Below are 21,189 nucleotides of genomic sequence, written 5' to 3' on the forward strand. Positions count from 1 at the left end.
AACTAACCTTATCACGTGCATAAAATATGTTTATCTTATTCAATGTATTCAACTATTTTGAATTTATTACATTGACTAAAGATTATTATCCAATCATCCATGTTGGATTATTTAGGAGACTCATCTTATATGAGTAGTGCATCAATATGCATCCCACTAATGGTTTGTATTTAATGGATTCATCTCATGAATTATGCATCCTTATGCATCCCATTAAATCATTCTTTGTGCATAGATCTTTGTTATTAGATTTCATAATTTTATGACCTTTGACCTTTAAAGTATCATTAGCTCCCACTATTTCTATCACGTATAGAAATCTTATCAAGTAAACTTACTTACTTTCTTTTGGAATGTTAAATCCATAGTATAGATACATATTATAAGTTGTTCATCATTGATTATGGGATGAAATCCTATCAAAGGTTAGTTCATGCAATTAACTAGGGTTAGAATGCTTTGTGATTCATCTCTTATAAATTCAATATGATAATCAATTGTTATTTAGTTCTAAGCAATCTTAATTTAGATATTTTATCTCAATAAGAATGCTCCTTAACTAAATGTGTTCATAATCTTATTTGAATTCATTGAGTTATGACTCAATTTTATCTAAGCCAACTCATTTATTTCCTTTTTGATTCATAATTAAAAGAAAAATAATCTCACAATGATCTTATCATCATGACTTAGTATTGATTATCATATATGCAAGGTTATACTTAAGGATAAATAATTTAGAACAATTTCAAAATAAACTGAGATGCAATGTAAATTTATAAATATATACATAAGCTAAGCATCTCATGCTAGCAAAATATAAATCTATGTTTCCTAAACATAAAAGAAAATATTTAGCCATAGGCCCAAAACCAAAACATCTCATCTTGGCAATCATGTCATGAAAACATTCAATGTTCTAAATTTATTTATTGTTTCACAATCTAATCTAGGTCGATGAGCTTGATCACCATCAATTAAGGTTGTCCCCTTCATGATCATTGCTCCTTGCCATTAGTTCCTTCAATATGTCATACATAGTAAAACCATTAAAAAGAGTAAGGTATTATACACCAAATAGTAAAAAATAAATCATCATATGATTCATACTTGATGTGGAAGCTTTTTTTTGTTTCTTCCCTTTGATGGATTCAAGATAATCCTTGCAATTGTGCTTCCAATGCCCTAGTTTGTTGCAAAAATGTCATTTGTCATTGTCCTTGTCCTTCTTCACTCATCGAGTAGGTTTCATACCTTTCGAAGTTGATGCCTTTTCATCCTTGTCTTTCTTAAAGAATTTTCTTTTCTTATTTTTATTTTTCTTAGAAGAGACAAGATGAACTGAAGGCTTCTCCTTCGCAATGGTGTTCTCAACCTGTGTGAGCATATTCATTAAGCCTGAAAAGGTTACCTCAATCTTGTTCATGTTGAAGTTCAACACAAACTATGAATAGCTCTTTGGTAATGAAGAAAGTACAAGGCCTATGCTCAAATCATGATCCATAACCCAACTCAACTACTCAAGTCGAGTGATATATCATATCATCTTAACCACATAAGGCTTTCTTGGGCTTCCCTCAGACATTTTACACCTAAACAATTCCCTTGAAATGTCGAATCTCTCTGTGTGACTTTCCTTATCAAACATTTCTCTAAGGTTTAGGATAATATCTAGAGCCTTTATAGCTTCATGTTGCTTTTTAAGATCTAGAGCAATACTAGCCAACATCACACATGTGGCTTGATCGAGATCATCCACATAAACTGTATAAGCCTCATTTTCCTCATTTGTAGCATCATCGCTAGGTTTCTCGAGAACAGGACCATTTAAGACATAAGCCTTTTTCTCTTGTTTCAAGAGAATCTTGATATTGCGAAACCTGTCAATGAAATTTGGGCTTGTCAACTTGTTTACATCAAGTATGCTTCTAAGTGACAAACTATTCACCATGATAGATTTATATCCTATATAAACCACCATATATGATTATTAGTCATTAATGCAAATTATATAATCATAAAGACAAGGTTTTAAAATCTTATATGATTATTCTCAACATTTTATCAAAATAATAGCCCTATTTTACTATTTAGAGAAATTTAACCTTTAAATTTCTTATTGAGCTAGGTTTCATCCCACCATGACCTTGAGCGACTCAACAAGCCATATTGAAACTAATTAGGTAGGTAACTTAGCTTACCAATTGTATCTTCTACAAATCCTAGATCAATTAGGTAACAACTCCTTGTCTAAATGTATCGTATAAATTTTCTCTAACTATTCTTATAATATTATGCGGTCATGTGTGTCACATCTGAACAACATGGTACTAGTTGAGTAAGACCCACCAATGACTCAAACGTATTCGTGTAAAAGTTTGGCCTTGAGTGACTCAACAAGCCTCCAATTAAAAGAGCAACCTGGTTATCTTGTTATATGGTGGAAGAAAACTTTTTGACTCAATATTTTAATGAGGGATTTTATTTATTAATTCATTAATTAAGGTCTCATTGATTTGGCATTGTTAGCATGCATAGAATTTATTGCATTTCACATATATCATATATATATATATACTGAAAAATAAATCTATCCCATGTCAACTACTAAGATGATTATGAACTTTACTAATTTTAATTTCCTCGAGCAAAAAAGGAAATTAGTTGGTCAAATTCTTAGGGGATTTACACAAACATCTTCTTTAAGCTTTGCTTGTAATCTCCTTGAACCTCCATGGCGCATTTGGATTTCCATTTTCAAGTTATAATAATTTTTTCTATCTAATCCTAGTTTTACACTTTGATGTAACTAATTACATTCCATAATCAAGACACCTCGAATTACATTCGAGGGGAGTTAGGTGAGAAAAGAATTTTACAACCAAGAGAAAATAGAGATAAGGCAAGGTGCGTATACCCTATTTTAAAATAAATATAACGAGAAATAAATTTAACCATCCATGACTTAATCTTCTAAGGTCTAAGTCCATAATTATCCCATACTTTATAATCATAATCAAAAGCATAGAAATAAATGCAAGCTCAACATCACTTGGTGATCTTATGTGTTATTTGAGAAAAACATCAATTAATTCACTTAAAGGGATAAACTCAAATTACTTGGTATTTTTTTATTTCAATTTAGTGTTTAAGAAATTCCCATTTTCAAAACACTTAAAATAAACCTTTTACTTTTTTATTTCTTATTAGAAATTTACTAAACTAAAATTTTCCTTTTTAAGATTTTCCATTTTAATTCTTTCCATAATTAAAACTCCTTTTAATCTTGGAAACCTCTTTATTTTAAGTAAACTTCCTAAATATATCTAAGATAACATTTTAATTTCTAACATTTAGAACATGGATTACTTTCCTAAACTGTATGTTGTTCAAGTTACCTAAATGGTGACTTAACAAATTTTGAAAATGTTTAGTCAAACCAAAATTTGAAGGAAAGTTCAATGCTATCACATAACTTTAGGAATTTTTTTTAAAGTAGGAAACAATTTCCAATTCTTTATGAATCACCTAAAATTAAAATTCTATCATTAATTTTAGGAATTACTTTTAAAGTAGGAAATAATTTCCTATTTTTTATGAATCACCCAAAATTAAAATATATGGAATTTAAGTGCTCTTAAAACTCCATAAATCATGAGTCAAACACATGAAAAAGCTGCTAGAAATTTTTAGCAAGTGTTTTTAACAATTAAATACAAAATTCATAAAGAATTAAGCCACCAAAACCGATCATAGCTGCCCAAAATTTTCTGCATTGAATCTTTGTTGTTTTGGAACTCGAAAACATGATTTTTATAAACCTTTTTCATATTAAATCAAGTTTGGCCAAAACAAGCAGTAATTTAATTTGATAAAACTAATTTTTAACAATTAAAAACTGCTCATAATACTCACCTAATGTTAGTAAAAAAATAATCAATACATTAGTTCTCTAAACACCTCAAAACTATTCGGTTTTAACTTGACTTCACAAGCCTTTTAATCCATTTATTAATTCTTCAACTAAACATGATTTTAAACGTTTTAAAATATGTTTTACTGGATTGATTACATGTTTTCCAGATTTGAATTAAAACATAAAAGCAAATTTTAAAAAAAGCTTTCAAAACTGATATATACCAAATCAACACATAAATCAATCCTATTGATTATCACCAAGAATCAAACATGCAAATTACATGAAAACATCAAACAAAGGCTCTGATACCACCGCTGAGATTCGACCACCTGCTAAACATGAAAATAATCAAGAAATTTAAAATATAACGCAACAAAATAATAAACTAGCATTTAATCAGAGAAACAGCTGAATCCTATAGGATCAATGGTTTTGTTTTTCATGCAATTTTTTAATTTGATTATGAACATTCATAAGTGTAAGAGTTACATACCTTGCTCTAGATATTGTAATTAAGAGCCAATTAAATCAAAATCTTTGCTTCTTCACCTTTAAGATTTGTCAAATCTTTAGCCACCGAAGTGTTTGGCCTCTAACAATAATCCACACAGTGACCAAATAAGACCTTCTTAAAGGTAGGATTTTTTTACTTGTGCTAGCAAGTTTTGTTTTTGAAATAAAAAGACAAAAAATTCTTGCCGAATCTTATTTTTGTCAAACAAAGAAAACTATTTTTCTTTTCTTATCTTAAAAACGACTAAGAAGTGGTTGGAAGCTTAGAGTTTTAATTTGCTAACATAACATATTTATATAGCCAAACTAAGTTGTAACCCTAAATACAATGGTTCTATTTTAATTTAATTAAGTCTTTGTGAACTTAATTAATTTCCCACTTTAATTTGGTCTATTCTAATTAAGTCCAATTTAATTGATTATTCTTATTTAATCTCAATCACGTCACTTAATGTGTGTGACCCATTAGGCTTTTAACATATTAGCAATAAATATAAATCCTAATCAAATATCAATTTGATAATTGATTTATATTCATATATCATGAACGGTATTTAGCAATACATTATGACCACTCAAATGTTAGAGAGTCAATTAAAGAATTTGACAAAACCCTTCAGTGATAAGCTTCTCATTTCTCAGTGCAATATGGTCATTTCATCAAATATCTTGGATATGTTATAAAGCATGGCTCGGTGTGTACTTATAACATTCCATATTAGTTCTCATAATTCATAACTAACCTTATAAATTTAGGAAACTAACTTTCCTCAAATTCATCATGCTTTGGCCAAAGACTTTATACAAGTTAATCAATAATTGAAAACAAGTGAGATACATCCCCTCATATCATTTGGGGTGATGAATCTGCTCTTGACCACTCATCCACCTTCGCATGCTTCATGGCATACCCAAAAACATCTTGTTTAGGCATCTGGTCGCCTCCAGACCCGTAAAGATGAAATCAAAGTATGTCATTCCCCATATAAGATGATTTGGTGTTTCAAGTCTAAGGACTAGTTGCATAACTATCACATGAGAACATATTTCGTAGACACTTGAGTGAAATACAAAATGGAGTTCTCATAGCAGGTCATATTCAGTGAACTTGTTCTTTAACAAGCACCTACATGTTATCTTCAAGTATCTCATATATTTCAATCTATGAGACAAATTGTTTACTTCTCAAATAAGGAGGCTTAACATGTACAAGTCTTTGAGCATTATCAATTCCCTATCTTGACAACACAATGACTAGGAACAATATTAGGAACATGGCTTTAATGCATAGTGATCTAATAGTTGTAACAAATTTACAATTCTCTTATAAGGCTTTTATGTTCCATGGGCTTCATCTAATTAGAACTTAATAACTCCTTATTATTGCACTAACATGAAGGAAAACCTCTATCACATATAGTTATGTAATTAAGTATGCATTAAATGACAATATATATTCCTTAACCAATCCAATTGGCTCAAGGCCATATACCAATAGATCCTTGGAATGTGCTCTTTACAATAGCACTTGTTGATCTTTGGAGGTGCTATTTATAATAGCACACAATTTGTTGATCTTTGAAGGGTGCTCGTTACAATAACACTTATTGATCTTTAGGGGTGCTTTTTATAATAGTACATAATTTGTTGATTCTTGGAAGGTACTCTTTATAATAGCACTTGTTGATCCTTAGGGTTGCCCTTTATAATAGCACACAATTTGTTGATCTTAGGAGGGTACTCTTTACAGCAACACTTATTGATCCTTAAGTGTGCTTTTTATAATAACACACAATTTAGAATCACCATGGCGTACTTCAAGGACTACAAAAATCAACTTGTCATTCTTTCCAAGAATGAAGATATGAAGAATGGGCTATCTCTTCCCACAATGAAACTGTTGATTCACCCTCGTTGAAGAACTAGTTCAAGAATATTTTGGACAAGTTTACAAATTTATTGACCTTGAATCATCCTTCAGTAGTACATCAAAAAATCAGACTAAGAAGCTTTAAGAACTTGCAATTTGTTTAAAAAATGAAGAGTCATTTAAGATCAAATTTGTTGGGGATACTAATGATTTCCAAACTGAGTTGACAAATCTTGGAAAGGAATGGAATGCTTTATGTCACAAGAAGGACGAGACTAATCTTCTCTTAAAATAAATAAGGAATAGGTGCAAAAGAGGGAAGCTAATATTTCCAAAATTAATGAAGAAATAGCTTTCATCAAGTTTTCTCTTATTTTTAGTGAAAACAAAATTAATTCCTTAAGATTGCTGCAGAGCATGTTGGAATCTTCTCGAGAAGAGCTAAAGAATTTCAAGTAGACGCCTCGATTTTATTACATCCTTTTTCATATAGCTATTGCTTTTCACTTTTTTTATGTTTTAGGATTTAAACATTAAAAATTTTCTTTCACATTGTAATCCATTTCAAATTAGCAATAAAAATATATCATTCTTATTGCTTTTCTTTACTTGTGAAGAAATTTAAAAGATTATCCTATGAAACCTTTAAGATAGTTTGTGTTTCAAACAAAAAATTTCTTGGTCACCAATTGGTCTTCAAAACAATTCAACTTGGGATTGCAATTTATTTCACTTGCAATTTAATCAATTGAATCACAAAACTTAGAGAGAAGTACAAACTTGATTTATTTTCGATCTTCTATCTTAGTAGCTTTATCTTTGTAAAGAATTGAGCCATGCATAATGCAAGATACTTTTTTTTTTGGTATGATTGAGCTCGGTAATTAGGCCAAACTACCTACGTATCTCTTAATATTAAAAAAGATCAAGTGATAACATAGTTAATTTTTTTTTACTTTAACTTTTGCTTAAGTCATCCTGTTACCTAAGTAATCTTTTTAAAGATTTTCAACTTAGCAGGCATTTTTTTTCCTTAACTTTTACATAAGTCGTTTTGTTAAGGATTTTCAACTTAGCAAGTTTTTTTTTTAGGCAGTTTAACCTTTTGTCGATGAGCATCTAACCTTCAAGCATAGTAGTGTTACGAGAATTTCCCATTGATTGGGCCAACTCTTACTTCGTCTTGATCAACAATCTTGTATGTGCCATTAGTGTAGACTACTTAAACAACATCTAGTCCATCTCATTTTGAGAGGAACTTATTACCCATATGATGTGTAGTGTTTGTGGGTCTTCTTAGTGCAAGAATTAAGTCCTACACTTGGAATGATCGTGGTTTAACTTTCTTGTTGAAAGCTTTGGATAATTAAGCTTGATAACATTTTAAGCATTGTTGTGCTTCCAACCTTTTCTCATCCAATGCTTTAAGTTTTCAAGAGGTAGGCGGGCATTATCTTCATTTGAAAGACCTTTTTGAATGGCAATTCTCAATGATGGAATTTAATGTTTTAGTGGGAGAACAACTCCTACACCATTAACAAGCGAGTATAGAGTAGCTTGAGTAGGTGTATGAAATGTTGTATGACAATTCCATAGAGCTTCCTCTATTTTCTTTGGCTAATCTTTCTTTGCACAATTAGCAATTTTTTTGAGAAAATGGCGTAAAATTTTGTTGATAACTTCTGCTAAACCATTTGCTGGTGTATGATACATGGAAGAATTATGTTGCTTGAAGTTAAACTGTGCACGTAACTTCACAATCGTAAATTGTTTACCATTATTCGTTATGATGTATCATGGCACACCATAACGATAAATGATGTTTGTTCTAATAAAGGTAGCAACAATTTCTTTCTTCATTTCTCAATAAGATGTTGCCTCTACCACCTTGAAAAGTAATATATGGCGACAAGTATGTACATATGCCTTGTTGAACTTTTAGGTAATGGTTTAACCAAGTTGAGTCCCCAAGCATCAAATAGCCACGATGTAATAGCTGGGTGAAGTGGTTCAAGGGGCTGATGAATGAAATTAGCATAAAATTGACATGCTTGACATCTTTCAGCATAGTCCATGTTATCCTTCACCATTGTTGGCCAATAGTACCTTATTCTTTTGATCTAGATGTGTAACTTGGCGTCAAATTTATGTGCCCCATAAATTCTTGAGTGAGCTTTTGGCAAGGCTTTATATGTTTCTTCATCTCCTAAACAACGAAAAAAGATTCCTTCAAAAGAACGTCGATAAAGTGTGCGCTTGAAATAAATAAATTGATCTCAATGTTCTATTTTTGTTGTATGCCTTAGATCATTAGGAAGCTTTCCATGCTTTAAGTAGTCAATTAATGGTTGTTTCCAATTTTCTTTTCCCACTTCAAGGACTGGTATGACATTAGATGCTACCTCGACTTTTTCACCTAAAGAGATTAGTGGCAAAACCCATCACTTGCAAAGAGGAACTTTTAATTCTGTACTTGGCAATGCAATTGTGGACATCAAATTAGCCAAAGAATCCACTTGCCTATTTTTTTTCTAGGCACATGTTCTGGGCTAGGTTTGTCAAACCATTTCAAAAACTTCTTAACATAGTTGACATATGGCAAGAGCTTAGGCTTTTTAACTTCATAAAGTGGAAGGAGTTAGTTTACAACCAACTTAGAATCCTCAAACACTTTAAGTTGGTGATTTGCATGTCCACCGCCATCTCCAATCCTATGATCAAGGCTTGGTTTTTTACCACATTATTGAAGCAATTTTTAATGAGAAGGAACACATAAGGCAATACCCCTCATTCTGGGGTGATAAAGATGTCTCCTACACCTACCCCATCTTGTCGAGCTACTCCATCAAAGTATAACTTCCAAGGCTTGGGAATTTGGATGAAAAGAACATCTTCTTCAAAGAGACTTTCAGAGAATTCCCAATCATTTGGAATTGGATGATCTGCAAGAAAAACTGCTAGTGTTTGTCCTTTGATGGCCTTTTGAGGGATATATATGATATCGAATCTTGTAACAAAAAAGCCCATTTTTCCAATCTCTCACTAAGCATCGATTTTGACATGAGATATTTGAGAGGATTTGCACGTGAAATTAAGTGAATAGAATGAGCTTGCAAATAATGTTTTAATTTCTTAATTGCAAACATCAATGCCAAACATGTCTTCTCAATGGGAGACTAATTTAATTCTGCACCATTAAGAGTTCTACTAAGGTGGCAAAGCTCATTTTCCTTTCCTTCATCATTTTGTTGTGCCAAAAGTTCTCCTAGAAAGTGTTATTGTGTCATAATATAAAGGATCAATGGGCGTCTTGGTGTGAGAGCCTTTAAAATTGGAAGCCTTACTATACAAGACTTTATGTTTTGAAAAGCATTACTACATGATTCATCCTAAATAAAAAGCGTATCTTTCTTCATCAAATGACTAAATGGTTGACATCTACTAGCCAAATTGGATATGAAGCGTCAAATATAAGCTAATATTCCTTGTAAACTTTTACGTTCTTGGAGATTGCTTGGTTCAGGGATCTTCATGATTGCATCTATTTTTGATTGATCAATTTCAATCTCACGATGTTTCATTATGAATTCCAAAAATTTACCAAAAAATACTTCAAAGGCATAGTAAAGGATTCATCTTTAGTTGATATTGATGTGATCTCTCAAATACTTGGTGAAGATTTTCAAGATGATTAACTCTCCTTTTCGATTTAACCACCAAATCATTGATATAACATTCGACATTCTTGTGGAATATATCGTCAATTATCTTCTGCATCGCTCTTTGATAAGTGGTGCATGTATTCTTTAACCCAAAAGGCATAACTATGTAACAATATATTCTTTTAGGAGTTCGAAATGCAGTGAGCTCTTCGTCCTTTGGCTCCATACAAATTCGATTATAACTAAAGGAGCCATCCATAAAATATAAAGCCTCATGGCCAGTTGTTGTATCCACCATTATTTTTGTCAAAGGGAGAGAAAAATCATCCTTTGGGCAAGCATTGTTCAAATCTCGAAAATCCACGTAAACTCAAATTTGGCCATTTTTCTTTCTAACCGGAACAATATTTGAGATCCAAGTAAGGTACATGAGTTCTTGTATAAAGCCAACCTCAATGAGTTTATTGACCTCAGCCTTAATTTGAGTGATCAAGTTAGGATGAAGATATCGTTGAGCTTGTTTAGTGAGTCGAACACCTTTCTTTACTACTAGAAAATGTACAACAACTTTAGGGTCCAATCTTGGCATTTTTTTGTAAATCTATGCAAAGACGTCTTGATAACTTGTTCAAAGGTCAAAATAAGAATTTTCTTCTTTAAAAGTTAACCTAGCACTTATGAAGGTTGTACGAGGATCTTTAGTAGTGCTTATGTTAACTTCTTTTAGTTCTTCAATTATAAGTCAATTCCATTCCTGTAATGATAGGGGAGCTTCTTAGACATCTTTGTCTTCAGATTTTTCGTAACTTTCTATTATAGACAAGTGATTGCATGTGAAAATTTTCGTTTCTTCGTGCTCTTCCTCTTTGAATATAAGGCTTGTTTAGTCACAACCATAGTGTGCCTTTTAGCCTTTAATGTTTCATCATTTGTTACAATCCATTATCTTTTTTTTTTTCATTAGTGAAAGGATGATGCTATGAAAATTCTTTAATTGTTGTGTCATGAAGCTCCTTTTGTTCTTCATTTGTGAAGGTTTTCTTCCTACCCTTGAACGCGTAGGCTTTCTTGATGTCACTTTTGTGTGATCTTTCTTGATATGATTAAACACTGAACATCAATTTGAAGGCATGCTCAATTGATCAAAAATTGAAGTTTGAGTTATGGTTGTGCCCAAGCAATTGAAAATTGAAAGTCTAGATGACTCAATTGGAGTTTCTTCCTCATTGTCAACTTCAACAGCTATTATATATCTTGGAGCTTTTTTATGGATTTTGAACTTTAAGGGTGTGTAAATCATAAACTTGATTTTATAGCTTTGACAACATTTGTCTTTTTATACCAAATCTATAACTTTTGAACGGATCTTTTGGAGTTTTTTTAGTTGGTTCATTAGGCTCATGTACCAATTTGGAAATGTCTTCGTGCTTGTAGTCAGCATTTATTAGAAGCTTATAGGCATTAAGGTCAAAACCATTAGCTCTTTGAGATGGAAGATCATCATGCTCAACCAATGGTCTTTTCGTTGCCCTTACAAATCCCTTTAATGGAGATTTAGTAATTTTTGACTCTTCCAAGCTAGTAAGTGGTGAAGTCAAATTTTTTAAGGCTCCAATAATATCGTCATCTTTTTTTGTAGAGGAAAACGATTTCTTTCCTTTCTCATTTGACGATTTTCCTTCATCCTTTCACTGATCGTTTTTAGGTTATATCTCTTCAACGAAGGTACTTTCCAAGTAGAACTTAACATTAGCCAAATGTGCCTCTATTGTAATAAATGGTTTAATATCTGTGGTGTCTGTCTTCACTTGACTATTTTTACAATATTTGAAGCATTGATGAAGTGGTGACGAAAATACACCATTTTGATGTATCCAAGAGCACCCTTAACAACATGTTGTATGTTGTGTTAGCATCAATCACATGAAACAATGGATTGGATTCCATTTCATTAATGAAAAGTTAAAGTTTAACTTTTCCTACAATTCTTTGCCTTTCAAAATTGAAACCTTGGATCATCAAACGACTCTTCGATAATTCATCCAAAGGTATTCCAAGCTCTTTCATTATTTTTAGTGGGAGTAAGTTAACGGCAGATCTATCATCTATTTGGATTCGATTAGTTTTCTATTCATGACTATATCTTTGAACAAAAAGAAGTTGATTGTGAGGGGTAGACCCCAACAATAAGTCTTCATCAGAAAATGTAATTTCGACACCATAAAAGGAATTAGAATCAAATGTAAATTTTTCTTCATTCTCAACATTTTCATCAATTTGGAAACATGATGTGGGAATTGAATTGTCATTCTTGAATTGAACTGGCATGAACTTAGTCAACATGATTAGTTGTCTAAGCTTTCACATAATTAGTTTCTAACACTTGTTTACTTTCCTTGAGATTGTCTTTTGCATCACTTTCTTGGATGGTTGTTTCACCATTTGGAACTTCTTGGTGTTTGCTTGTTCTTAGGAGGATTCTTTCCTTTTCCTCTTCCATAAGTAACTAAAATCCATCTTTTATTGTCTGGATTCTCAACTGTAGAGCCATAAATGTTGCGCCCATTATATTGAGGATTTGGTGCATCGTCCATGTTTGGAGTTGACATTATGTAGTCGAAAGATCCAAATTTTATATTTGTGTTCTACATTAAGTGAAGAAAACATGCTAGTTGCTGATGCCACATTTGCTACCATTGTTTTTTCTTCAAACTTGATTTTTCCATCCTTGTATAACCCCATGATTTTATGTTTTAGGACAAAATGTTTTTCTATAGGGTGACTAATCAAGCGATGGTACTTGCAGTAGTTAGGGTCATTTACTCGATCAGCTTCTTCAAGTCGTTCATCTCTAGCAACTGAATGAGCTTAGCTTTTAGAAGTTCTTCCAACATTTTTGCTATATCTGAGTCATGGAAAGGATACTTCTTCTCATGCCTTTCTTTTAAAGACACTTTCCTTTAACCTTGTGGTTGACCAAGCTTCATTTCTTAGGTCTTCTTTGACTTGGTGGTCACCTTGATGGTTTGGTATTCACAGTAATAGACTGTTTTCCTTCTCCCTTATTTGTCAAAGTTTTGCCCTTTTTACTGACATCTTGTTTGTCCTTCCTTGGTTCTTGCACTGTAGGTTCTTGATTTCCAATTTGTGACATGCTTAATTTTATGTCATGGGCACGCGTAGTTAATTCTTCAAAAATTTTAAGCTTAATGCCTTGAAAAATGCAGCATAATCCCCAATTCATCCTCTAGATGCACATGTCAAGGGTTGAAGACTCGGACAATCGCTATTTGCATTTAAGATTGAGATTTCTCCACTTGTGGATATAATCAATAACATGCTTATCTTTCCATTAGCGTGAACTTGTGAGTTCAATCATGCTCACAACACATTGAGTGCTATAGAAGCAATTAAGGAACTCACGTTCTAGTTGCTCCTAATTGTCAATCATCCTAGGTTCTAAGTTCGTGTACCAATAAAAGGTGTTGCCTTTTAGACAGTGAACAAACTGTTTCACCATAAGATAGCCATAGGTGCCAACTTTGTTGCAAGTTTCCACAAAATGTGCCATATGCTGATGAGGATTTTCTTTACCATCAAATTGATTTTGGTGGTTGGTAATTAAGTGGCATCCTCATGCAATCAATCTTCTGAGAGTATGGCTTGGCATAAGTGTATGACAGTTGGGAGACACTTTCCACTTGTTCCTTGATGGCTTCCTTGATGAATTTCTTTAATTAGTTGGTGGTGACTACTTCATTGGATTTTTATTGGAGATTATTTTCCACTTCCGCAATGGATTTCTCCTTATTATCTTGAAGATTTTGGCATTGATTTTGGCCAAGATCAACTAGTGCCTTTCTAGAAACGTTGCTAATTTTTGTCATCATTGAGGCAATTTGTTTACCTTTTTCTCTGATACTTGTCATCAGAGATTCCAAATTCTTTGCAAAAAATGCAACTTGTTATTCTAGAGATGTTGTTCCAATTGTCATGACAACCGTTGCTCCAGAATTCGCTTTTGATGAAGAACTTTGGCAAGGGGATGATGGAACAAAGCTACTGCTGGAATAGCCATCATGTTTGTTGAATGGGAGTTGATTTGTACTTGATCCCTTATAGGAAACAAGTTGCATATGAAGGACTTGTTCAAAACTTGGGGAAAAAGTATCATATAGAGGATTTTGGTTGATGATTGGGAAAGTGTGCTCGTACAATTTAGTAAGAGCTTCCATTTTTCTCCGAGTACCATATGGATGCGTTGGAACATCTGTGCTTGATGATGAAGTTGGAAAGACTATAGGATTAGCTCGAGTAGGCTTGACAGAGGGTTTGCTAGCGAGATTCTTCTTGAGACCTATTTGTGACTTGAAAATTCGTTTGAAGAAAGTAGATGAGAGGTAGAGATGGTCCTACCAAGCATGTCAGAAATTTGTACATAGAAATTTCTCCTCAAAATTTCTTGACTTGAAAATTTTGAGATAAATATTACATATTTGATGTGAGTTATAATCTCTAGAACTCTATTGATTAGTTTTTTCACTTTATCTTTAAGAGTCACAAACTTGGACTTGTTTTTGATCTCGAACTTTGCTTGATATCTTCGCTTCAAGTGTCTTGACAACTTGATTTTGATCACGAACTATACTTGATATCTTGATCACAAACTTTGCTTGATATCTTAATCGCAAATTTCACTTGATATCTTGATCACGAACTTCACTTAATAACTTGATCACAAACTTTGCTTGATATCTTGATCACAAACTTCACTTTATATCTTCACTTTAGAAATCTTCTACTCTTCTTGATCTCTAAAATGCTTTAAATCTTTGAATGCCTCTAAATGATGCAGATGGCTTGGGGGAGCCCCCTATTTATAGTGTTAGATGACAGACCTTGATAAGAATATGGTTTCTTTGAAGTATTTCTAAATTATTTTAATTTAATTAGAGATAAATCATGATGAAACATTGAAAGTTTTTTGACTAGTTGGACTTTGAGTTTTTGAATTTTGATTGGCCAAATTTAAGTTTTATCTCTAAATTTATTTTGAGAAAAATTAAACAATCAAATTTGATTTTTATCTCTAAATTATCATAATTATTAGAGATAAATTAAATGACCAATAATTAAATTTTGATTGGTCAAAAATATGAATATTATCTCTAAATCACCTTGATTTATTTAAAGATAAATTGAATGACCAATAATTAAATTTTAATTGGTCCAATTTAAATATTAACTTCAAATTATTTCAAGAGATAAATATATATGACACATAAGTGAATTGGTTCAACTATGTGTCTTTGAATAATTCAACCAATAAATATTTATAATTAATTACATGGTTATTATGTCATCAAGTTCATGTAGCGGCACGTAATTGGATGATAATTTTTTTTATTTTATAAGGTAAAATAATGAAATCATTATATGCTATACCGTTTTTTACCAAATAATGTGACAATAATTCATCAATTAATCCATCATTTAATGTTTGACACTTTAAACTAACCATTAATATTTTTTTTCCCATAACTTTTTCAACAAATGATAATGGAGACTATAGATTTATTAAAACATAATAGTATTATGTTTTTTTTTTCTTTTCATTGATAGGATTTTAGATTTTAATATATAATTTTAGCATTAATATAATTTGTTATATTTAGACTCGCAGCAACGTGCGAACAAAATATCCTTGTGTTTATAATGATGACATCAATTCTCTTCAAGAATTAAAGGTCAACTGATAAGCTCAATTTCCTACAGTTTTTTCTTCAAAATGAAACAAAAAATTAAACATCATTTAATACTTTCTTCTCCACAAGATGAATTTCCAATGATATTATTTATCTATTCTAATTATTTATTTTATTATTTCATAAGACTGAAAAAAAGAGAAAAATTTTTAAAAAAAGTTTTACTTATGATGTATAATTGTAAAAGCTGAATTTAATTATAATAACAGGAAAAATTTATTTTTTAATTTTTTAATCATAATTAATAAGGATAATTTTCAAATTATATAAAAAGTGCAAGAGTAAATAAAAGATATTTTAAAACATAATTTAAAATTATTAATGATAAATAGTCTAATAGTTTATGTTATATTTATAGTATTTTCATTAAATTAATAATTTAAAAAGAAAATTCTATTCAATTTATTTTTAGGTCAATTTGAGTTGTTTGAGTTTCACGTCAAGTGTAAGTCATTTCTGATTTGAATTGTTTCGAATTTGAATTGTTAATTTTTTTTTTTCAAATTGAGTTAGATCCTGTTAAGATGAGTCAAACAATTATTTGGATTCGAATTAACTTTGTCACTTCTAAATTGTTTGATTCTTTAAAAAAAAAGAAAATAACAAAGAAAATGTTTATCTATGAGGTGAGTTTGTACTCACTTGGGCCGGCCATGTTCCAAACCTGAGGGCTGAGTTATTTCTTTTGTAGCAGGCTTTAGTAAAGTAAAGAATAGAGCTATAACATACTAACAGTTAATGGCAAATTTTTTTTTTCTTGTTTATAGGGAAACAATGGAAGACATGGATGGAACTAACCAATTTTTACTAAGAGAACAAAATCAAAAAGAAACAAAGGTTAAAAATTTTTAAAACTATTATATTAAACTTAATCAACAATCAAATGTTCATAATAGATAATAATTTTATATGACATGTAAATCAAAAGAAAGAAAAAAAGAAAAACCTGCACTTGAACATTTAGTTCATTGGTTGGTGCATTATCTCCTGTCTAAAGAGCAGAATTCGAATCTCCCATCTTCCAATTATAAAAAAAAAAGAAAAATCTATAATAGTCTTTGAAAAAATTGTACTTAATAAATGTTTCTTATATTTAAATTCATCAATTATTAACTCTGTAATGAAAAGACTAGTAATATCTTTTTCAATATAAACAACTAAATTATCTAAAAAAAACTCATCATCTATTTTATTTTGAAATCTTCTTTTCACAATTTTCATTGTTAAAAAGGTTATTTCTATAGTTGATATAGAAATCAGAAGAGTTAAAATAACACAAATTAATATATCAATCAAGATTAATAAAAAAATGATAAATTAATGAAATTTTAAGCAACAGTTAACAGTACAACACTATAGGTATATTTGATAATTATATAATAATTTTTTAATTTTTAAAAACTAAAATCATATAAAATAAAATCTATATAACAAAATAAGAAAGAACATGACAAGTAGAAGAAGAACTTGGTTGATGGTTCGAAGAAATTTAAAAAAAAATATAAAAATGTAGAACATATGAATAAATAGAATATAAATAAAAAAAACAAATAATAATAATAAGATTAAAAAAATTTTACTTTATTTTTAATTTCACATAATTTTGATAAATGGTTCTTGTCTTTTTTTATTCAAGTTAATCAGTTCATAAATATTTATTAAAAAATAAAGTGTATTTTGATAGTGGGTTATAGAGAGAGAGTAAAATAAAAAAAAAGTACAAAAGAGAAGAGAAGCATCAAAAGAAAGAGAGAGAAAAAGGTGTGGACAAAATTAAAAGTGGGAATAAAGTTGAGTGTGATTTATGTAGTTATTTTATTATTTTTATTTATATTAATTATTAAATAAAAAAATATTTTGAAAAGATATTAAAAATATATAATAAATAATTTTAAAACTTTTGAGATTCACATCCCCCCGTAATTAAGCTATCATCCGCCCCAGCGGGAGGAAGACAAGTAATTACAGTAGCAGTATTGCTTTTTTGTTTTTTTGAGTAACATTGTACATAGGATATTTATTTAGTACTATTCTCCTGTCATTATCAGCTTAAGAAGACAGACTGAAATGAGTTTGCCTATATGTCTATCTCTATACAGCTTTCAACGTCCTTTTTCATTGCTGACGCAGTTGTCTGTTTCGATCCTTTAAGGCTTTGAAGTGAATTGACCATGGATCCCCTCACTCAATAATCTTTGTTAACAACCATTCTACACTACCAGTGAAGACAACTGATATATTGGGTTTGACTGGTAGCTATTACGACATCATGAGTTTGACCTTTGACAAGTAAATTGACTACAGAACCAATAAGCTCAAAACCATCTAATCGCCGACATCAATATTATTTTTCACCATACATATACAAGACGACAGACAAAGGTAATGCTTCCTCCTAAAGCCATAGATCTTGTATATCAGTTCCGTTTTAGTAACGGGCATTCATGTAAGTAATATAACGTTTGGAAGCTACGGCTGCTGCCTTCTCCTCCAGCCAAATGTTAATTATTGCAAGGGATTTGGATGCGCACAGACGAATGAATGTAGTAATATACATGATAACCAAACAAGAATAAATAAGTTTGGAAGCTACATATTCTTTAGTAGTGTAGGTCGTGATTGCGTATTTAAAAAAAAAAAAAGAAATGGTGGCATAAAATTGGTTTTGATGACAAAATTTAGAAGTTTCAAAAACCTTTGACCATGAAAATCCACTTGTGTTATATTTATATATATAAAGGCAGAAAAAGAAAGAAAAAAGTTTCGAAATAAGATCTTTGCTACAATGTTTCAAAATAAAATCTTTACTACTTCACTCGAATCTGTGTTCTATATTTTCTTTAATTGAGGTTATTTATGTTTATATACAACATTTAGCCTTTAATTAATTACCAAACATATTTAAAAAAATAACATGCTCATCGTCCCGTTTCTTTTCCTTACCTTCCCGAGGCTGATGTTGTGTTGAGGTTTAGCTAGGGTTACTGCCTCCGAAGTCAGAACTGCAGCTATTATATATATTAACTTAATTTTTTTGTTGAATGAACTTCCCTTTCAAACAGTTGACTGTGAGCGGAACTCCCTGTAAAGGAAGGTTACCGTTGAGAAATATGGGATTAGAAATTTTTTTTATATTATTTATTTTACTTGTATTTTAAGTAAGTCATGTATATACATATGTATATATATATATATATATATATATATACATATATATATACATATATACATATATATGTATGTCTTCATCTTATTAATGAAGAGTAAAGGTTTTTCTGACTTTATTCTTTTGAGTCATTTTGTTTTTCATGATACCAGAGCAAGTTACGAAATCTTTTTTTTTTTTAAATGGTAGGTGATGATGCAAATAATGACAAAGGCAAGAGTATTGAAATTTGGTGGTGACTATGAGCGTTAATCAAAGCAAAGTCATCAATGCTACTTCTCCATACTACTTGCATTCGTCTGATAATCCAGACTTGATTTTTATGACACACCTTATTAGTGAAAGTGGAGATAATTGTTTCACGTGGAGGCGTAGCTTTATAAATGAGATCTATTACAAAAACAAAGCAAGTTTTGTGGATGGAACGATACAAAAACCAGATGTTGATTCTCTGGATTTACAGTCATGGATACAATGCAATGCAGTGGTTCTTTCATGGCTTACAAATGCACTTGCTAAGGAGCTTCAAGGTAGTGCTGCTCATGTGAAACTACATGAGAAATATGGATATATTTGGAAGAAAGATTTTACTCAAGGAATTGTGTCGAGAGTCTACAAGTTGAAGCTCACCATAGCTCTTTTACAACAAGAGAAATCCTCAATCTCGTGTTATTGCGGTAAATTAAAAACCATTTGGGGAGAGTTACAGGGTTTCAATTTGGTCCCGTCATGCAAATGTGGATGTACCTATGGTGCTACAAAAAGGATGCAATTTATGCGTGAGGGAGAAAAGGTTTTTGATTTTTTGATGGGACTTGATGAAGTATATTCAACTGTGCGGTCACAAATATTAAGTGTTGACCTATTGCCAAATCTTGGAAGAGCTTACGCCATTGCAGCACAAGAAGAGAAGCAACGTTTGGTCGTTGTAACTTGTGCACCCATCATTGAAGTTACTACCCTGTTGACTAAAAAAATTAATTTGCGACAAAAAAAAAATGATGATGGGAGTCGTAGCCAATTTCCATCTTGGATCCATTGTAGGAAGACAAACCATAGCAAAGAATATTGTTTCAAGGTGATTGGTTATCCAAATTGGCACAAATCTAGAAAGAGGAGTCGCAAACAAACTAATAGTGATCAATCGCATTCACGAGAAAATTAATGGGACGACAACATAGCGACAAGCATGTCTTCAAGAACTGCATGTGGTGCCATTATGGATGGAGTTGGATCGCCTATCCCATGTTTGACTTCTGCACATCATCAACAGCTATTAGCTTTACTAGATAGTCATGGATCATCAACAAGGAACCTATCTGCAAGCATGGTAGCCTTCAATTTTTTCGGTAAGAGAATTAATGAATGGGTTGTAGATACAGGAGCCACAAATCATATAACTCACAATATAGACTCTTTATCAAATGTGGTATCTTGACCTGATATACCACTAGCACAAATTCTTAATGGTGAAATAATAGAGGTTCATGCTTTGGGCCAAGTTGCTTCTAGAGAAAGATTAATCCTTGAGCGAGTTCTTGAGGTTTCTAATTCTTGTTTCAATTTATTGTCTGTTAGTAAATTGACACATGATTTACATTGTACGGTAACTTTTTCACTATTTTTTTGTGATTTAGGACTTATCCTCAAGGAAGCTGATTGGAGTGGGTAGAGAGTGGAATGGTCTTTATTACTTGGAGCCGATGAGAGGGGAGAGGGCATTGATAGCTAGCGATTCGGTTAATGCAAGTTTATGGCATTGACGCTTAGGGCATTTATCAGTAAATCGCATTCCTTTGGTTCCTAATTTATCCATTTCTTTTGATTGCAAGAAGACTTTATTTTGTGATGCTTGTTGTAAGGCAAAACAAACATGATTATCTTTTCCCATCAATACAAATATGACTATGCATGGCTTCAACTTAGTACACTGTTATATTTGAGGCCCATACAAAACAAAATCATTTTCTTGATCTCACTATTTTCTAACCATAGTGGATGATTTCAATCAAGCAACATGGGTCTTCCTAATGAAATACAAGTCAGAAACCAGAATGTATCTCCAGTAATTTTTTAATTGGGTTTACACACAATTTAACTTACAAGTTAAAATTCTATGGACAGACAATGGCTTAGAATTTACTCATGATGATTTAATGACTCATTACTTTGATCATGGCATGGAACGTCAATTTAGCTGTACAGATACACTACAATAAAATGAAGTTATTAAGTGAAAGCATAGGCATCTTAGACAAGTTGCACGAGTATTACAATTTCAAGCTCATCTTCAT

General features: G+C 31.3%; 2 protein-coding genes across 2 annotated transcripts; one reads left to right on the top strand and one right to left on the bottom strand.

Moving 5' to 3' along the window:
* Positions 1 to 1,537: 1,537 nt before the first annotated feature.
* On the bottom strand, positions 1,538 to 1,951 carry LOC108660707 (uncharacterized). The gene has a single exon (XM_018114973.1). It carries the CDS (start codon positions 1,949 to 1,951, stop codon positions 1,538 to 1,540), a length of 414 nt encoding a protein of 137 aa, XP_017970462.1.
* A 17,185-nt stretch (positions 1,952 to 19,136) lies between these two features.
* On the top strand, positions 19,137 to 20,658 carry LOC108660708 (uncharacterized). The gene is made up of 2 exons (XM_018114974.2): positions 19,137 to 19,823; positions 20,533 to 20,658. The coding sequence occupies exons 1-2, from the start codon at positions 19,137 to 19,139 to the stop codon at positions 20,656 to 20,658; spliced, it is 813 nt and encodes a 270-aa protein (XP_017970463.2).
* Positions 20,659 to 21,189: the final 531 nt, after the last annotated feature.

Source organism: Theobroma cacao, chromosome 2 (genome assembly GCF_053813885.1).
Source record: "Theobroma cacao isolate CCN51 chromosome 2, ASM5381388v1, whole genome shotgun sequence".
Taxonomy (NCBI): domain Eukaryota; kingdom Viridiplantae; phylum Streptophyta; class Magnoliopsida; order Malvales; family Malvaceae; genus Theobroma; species Theobroma cacao.

Coding starts and splice junctions, on each gene's coding strand:
- LOC108660707 (XM_018114973.1), bottom strand. CDS start 1,951: ATGGTGAATAGTTTGTCACTTAGAAGCATACTTGATGTAAACAAGTTG.
- LOC108660708 (XM_018114974.2), top strand. CDS start 19,137: ATGAGCGTTAATCAAAGCAAAGTCATCAATGCTACTTCTCCATACTAC. Junction 19,824..20,532: donor AGAAGCAACGTTTGGTCGTT/GTAACTTGTGCA, acceptor TTTGTGATTTAG/GACTTATCCTCAAGGAAGCT.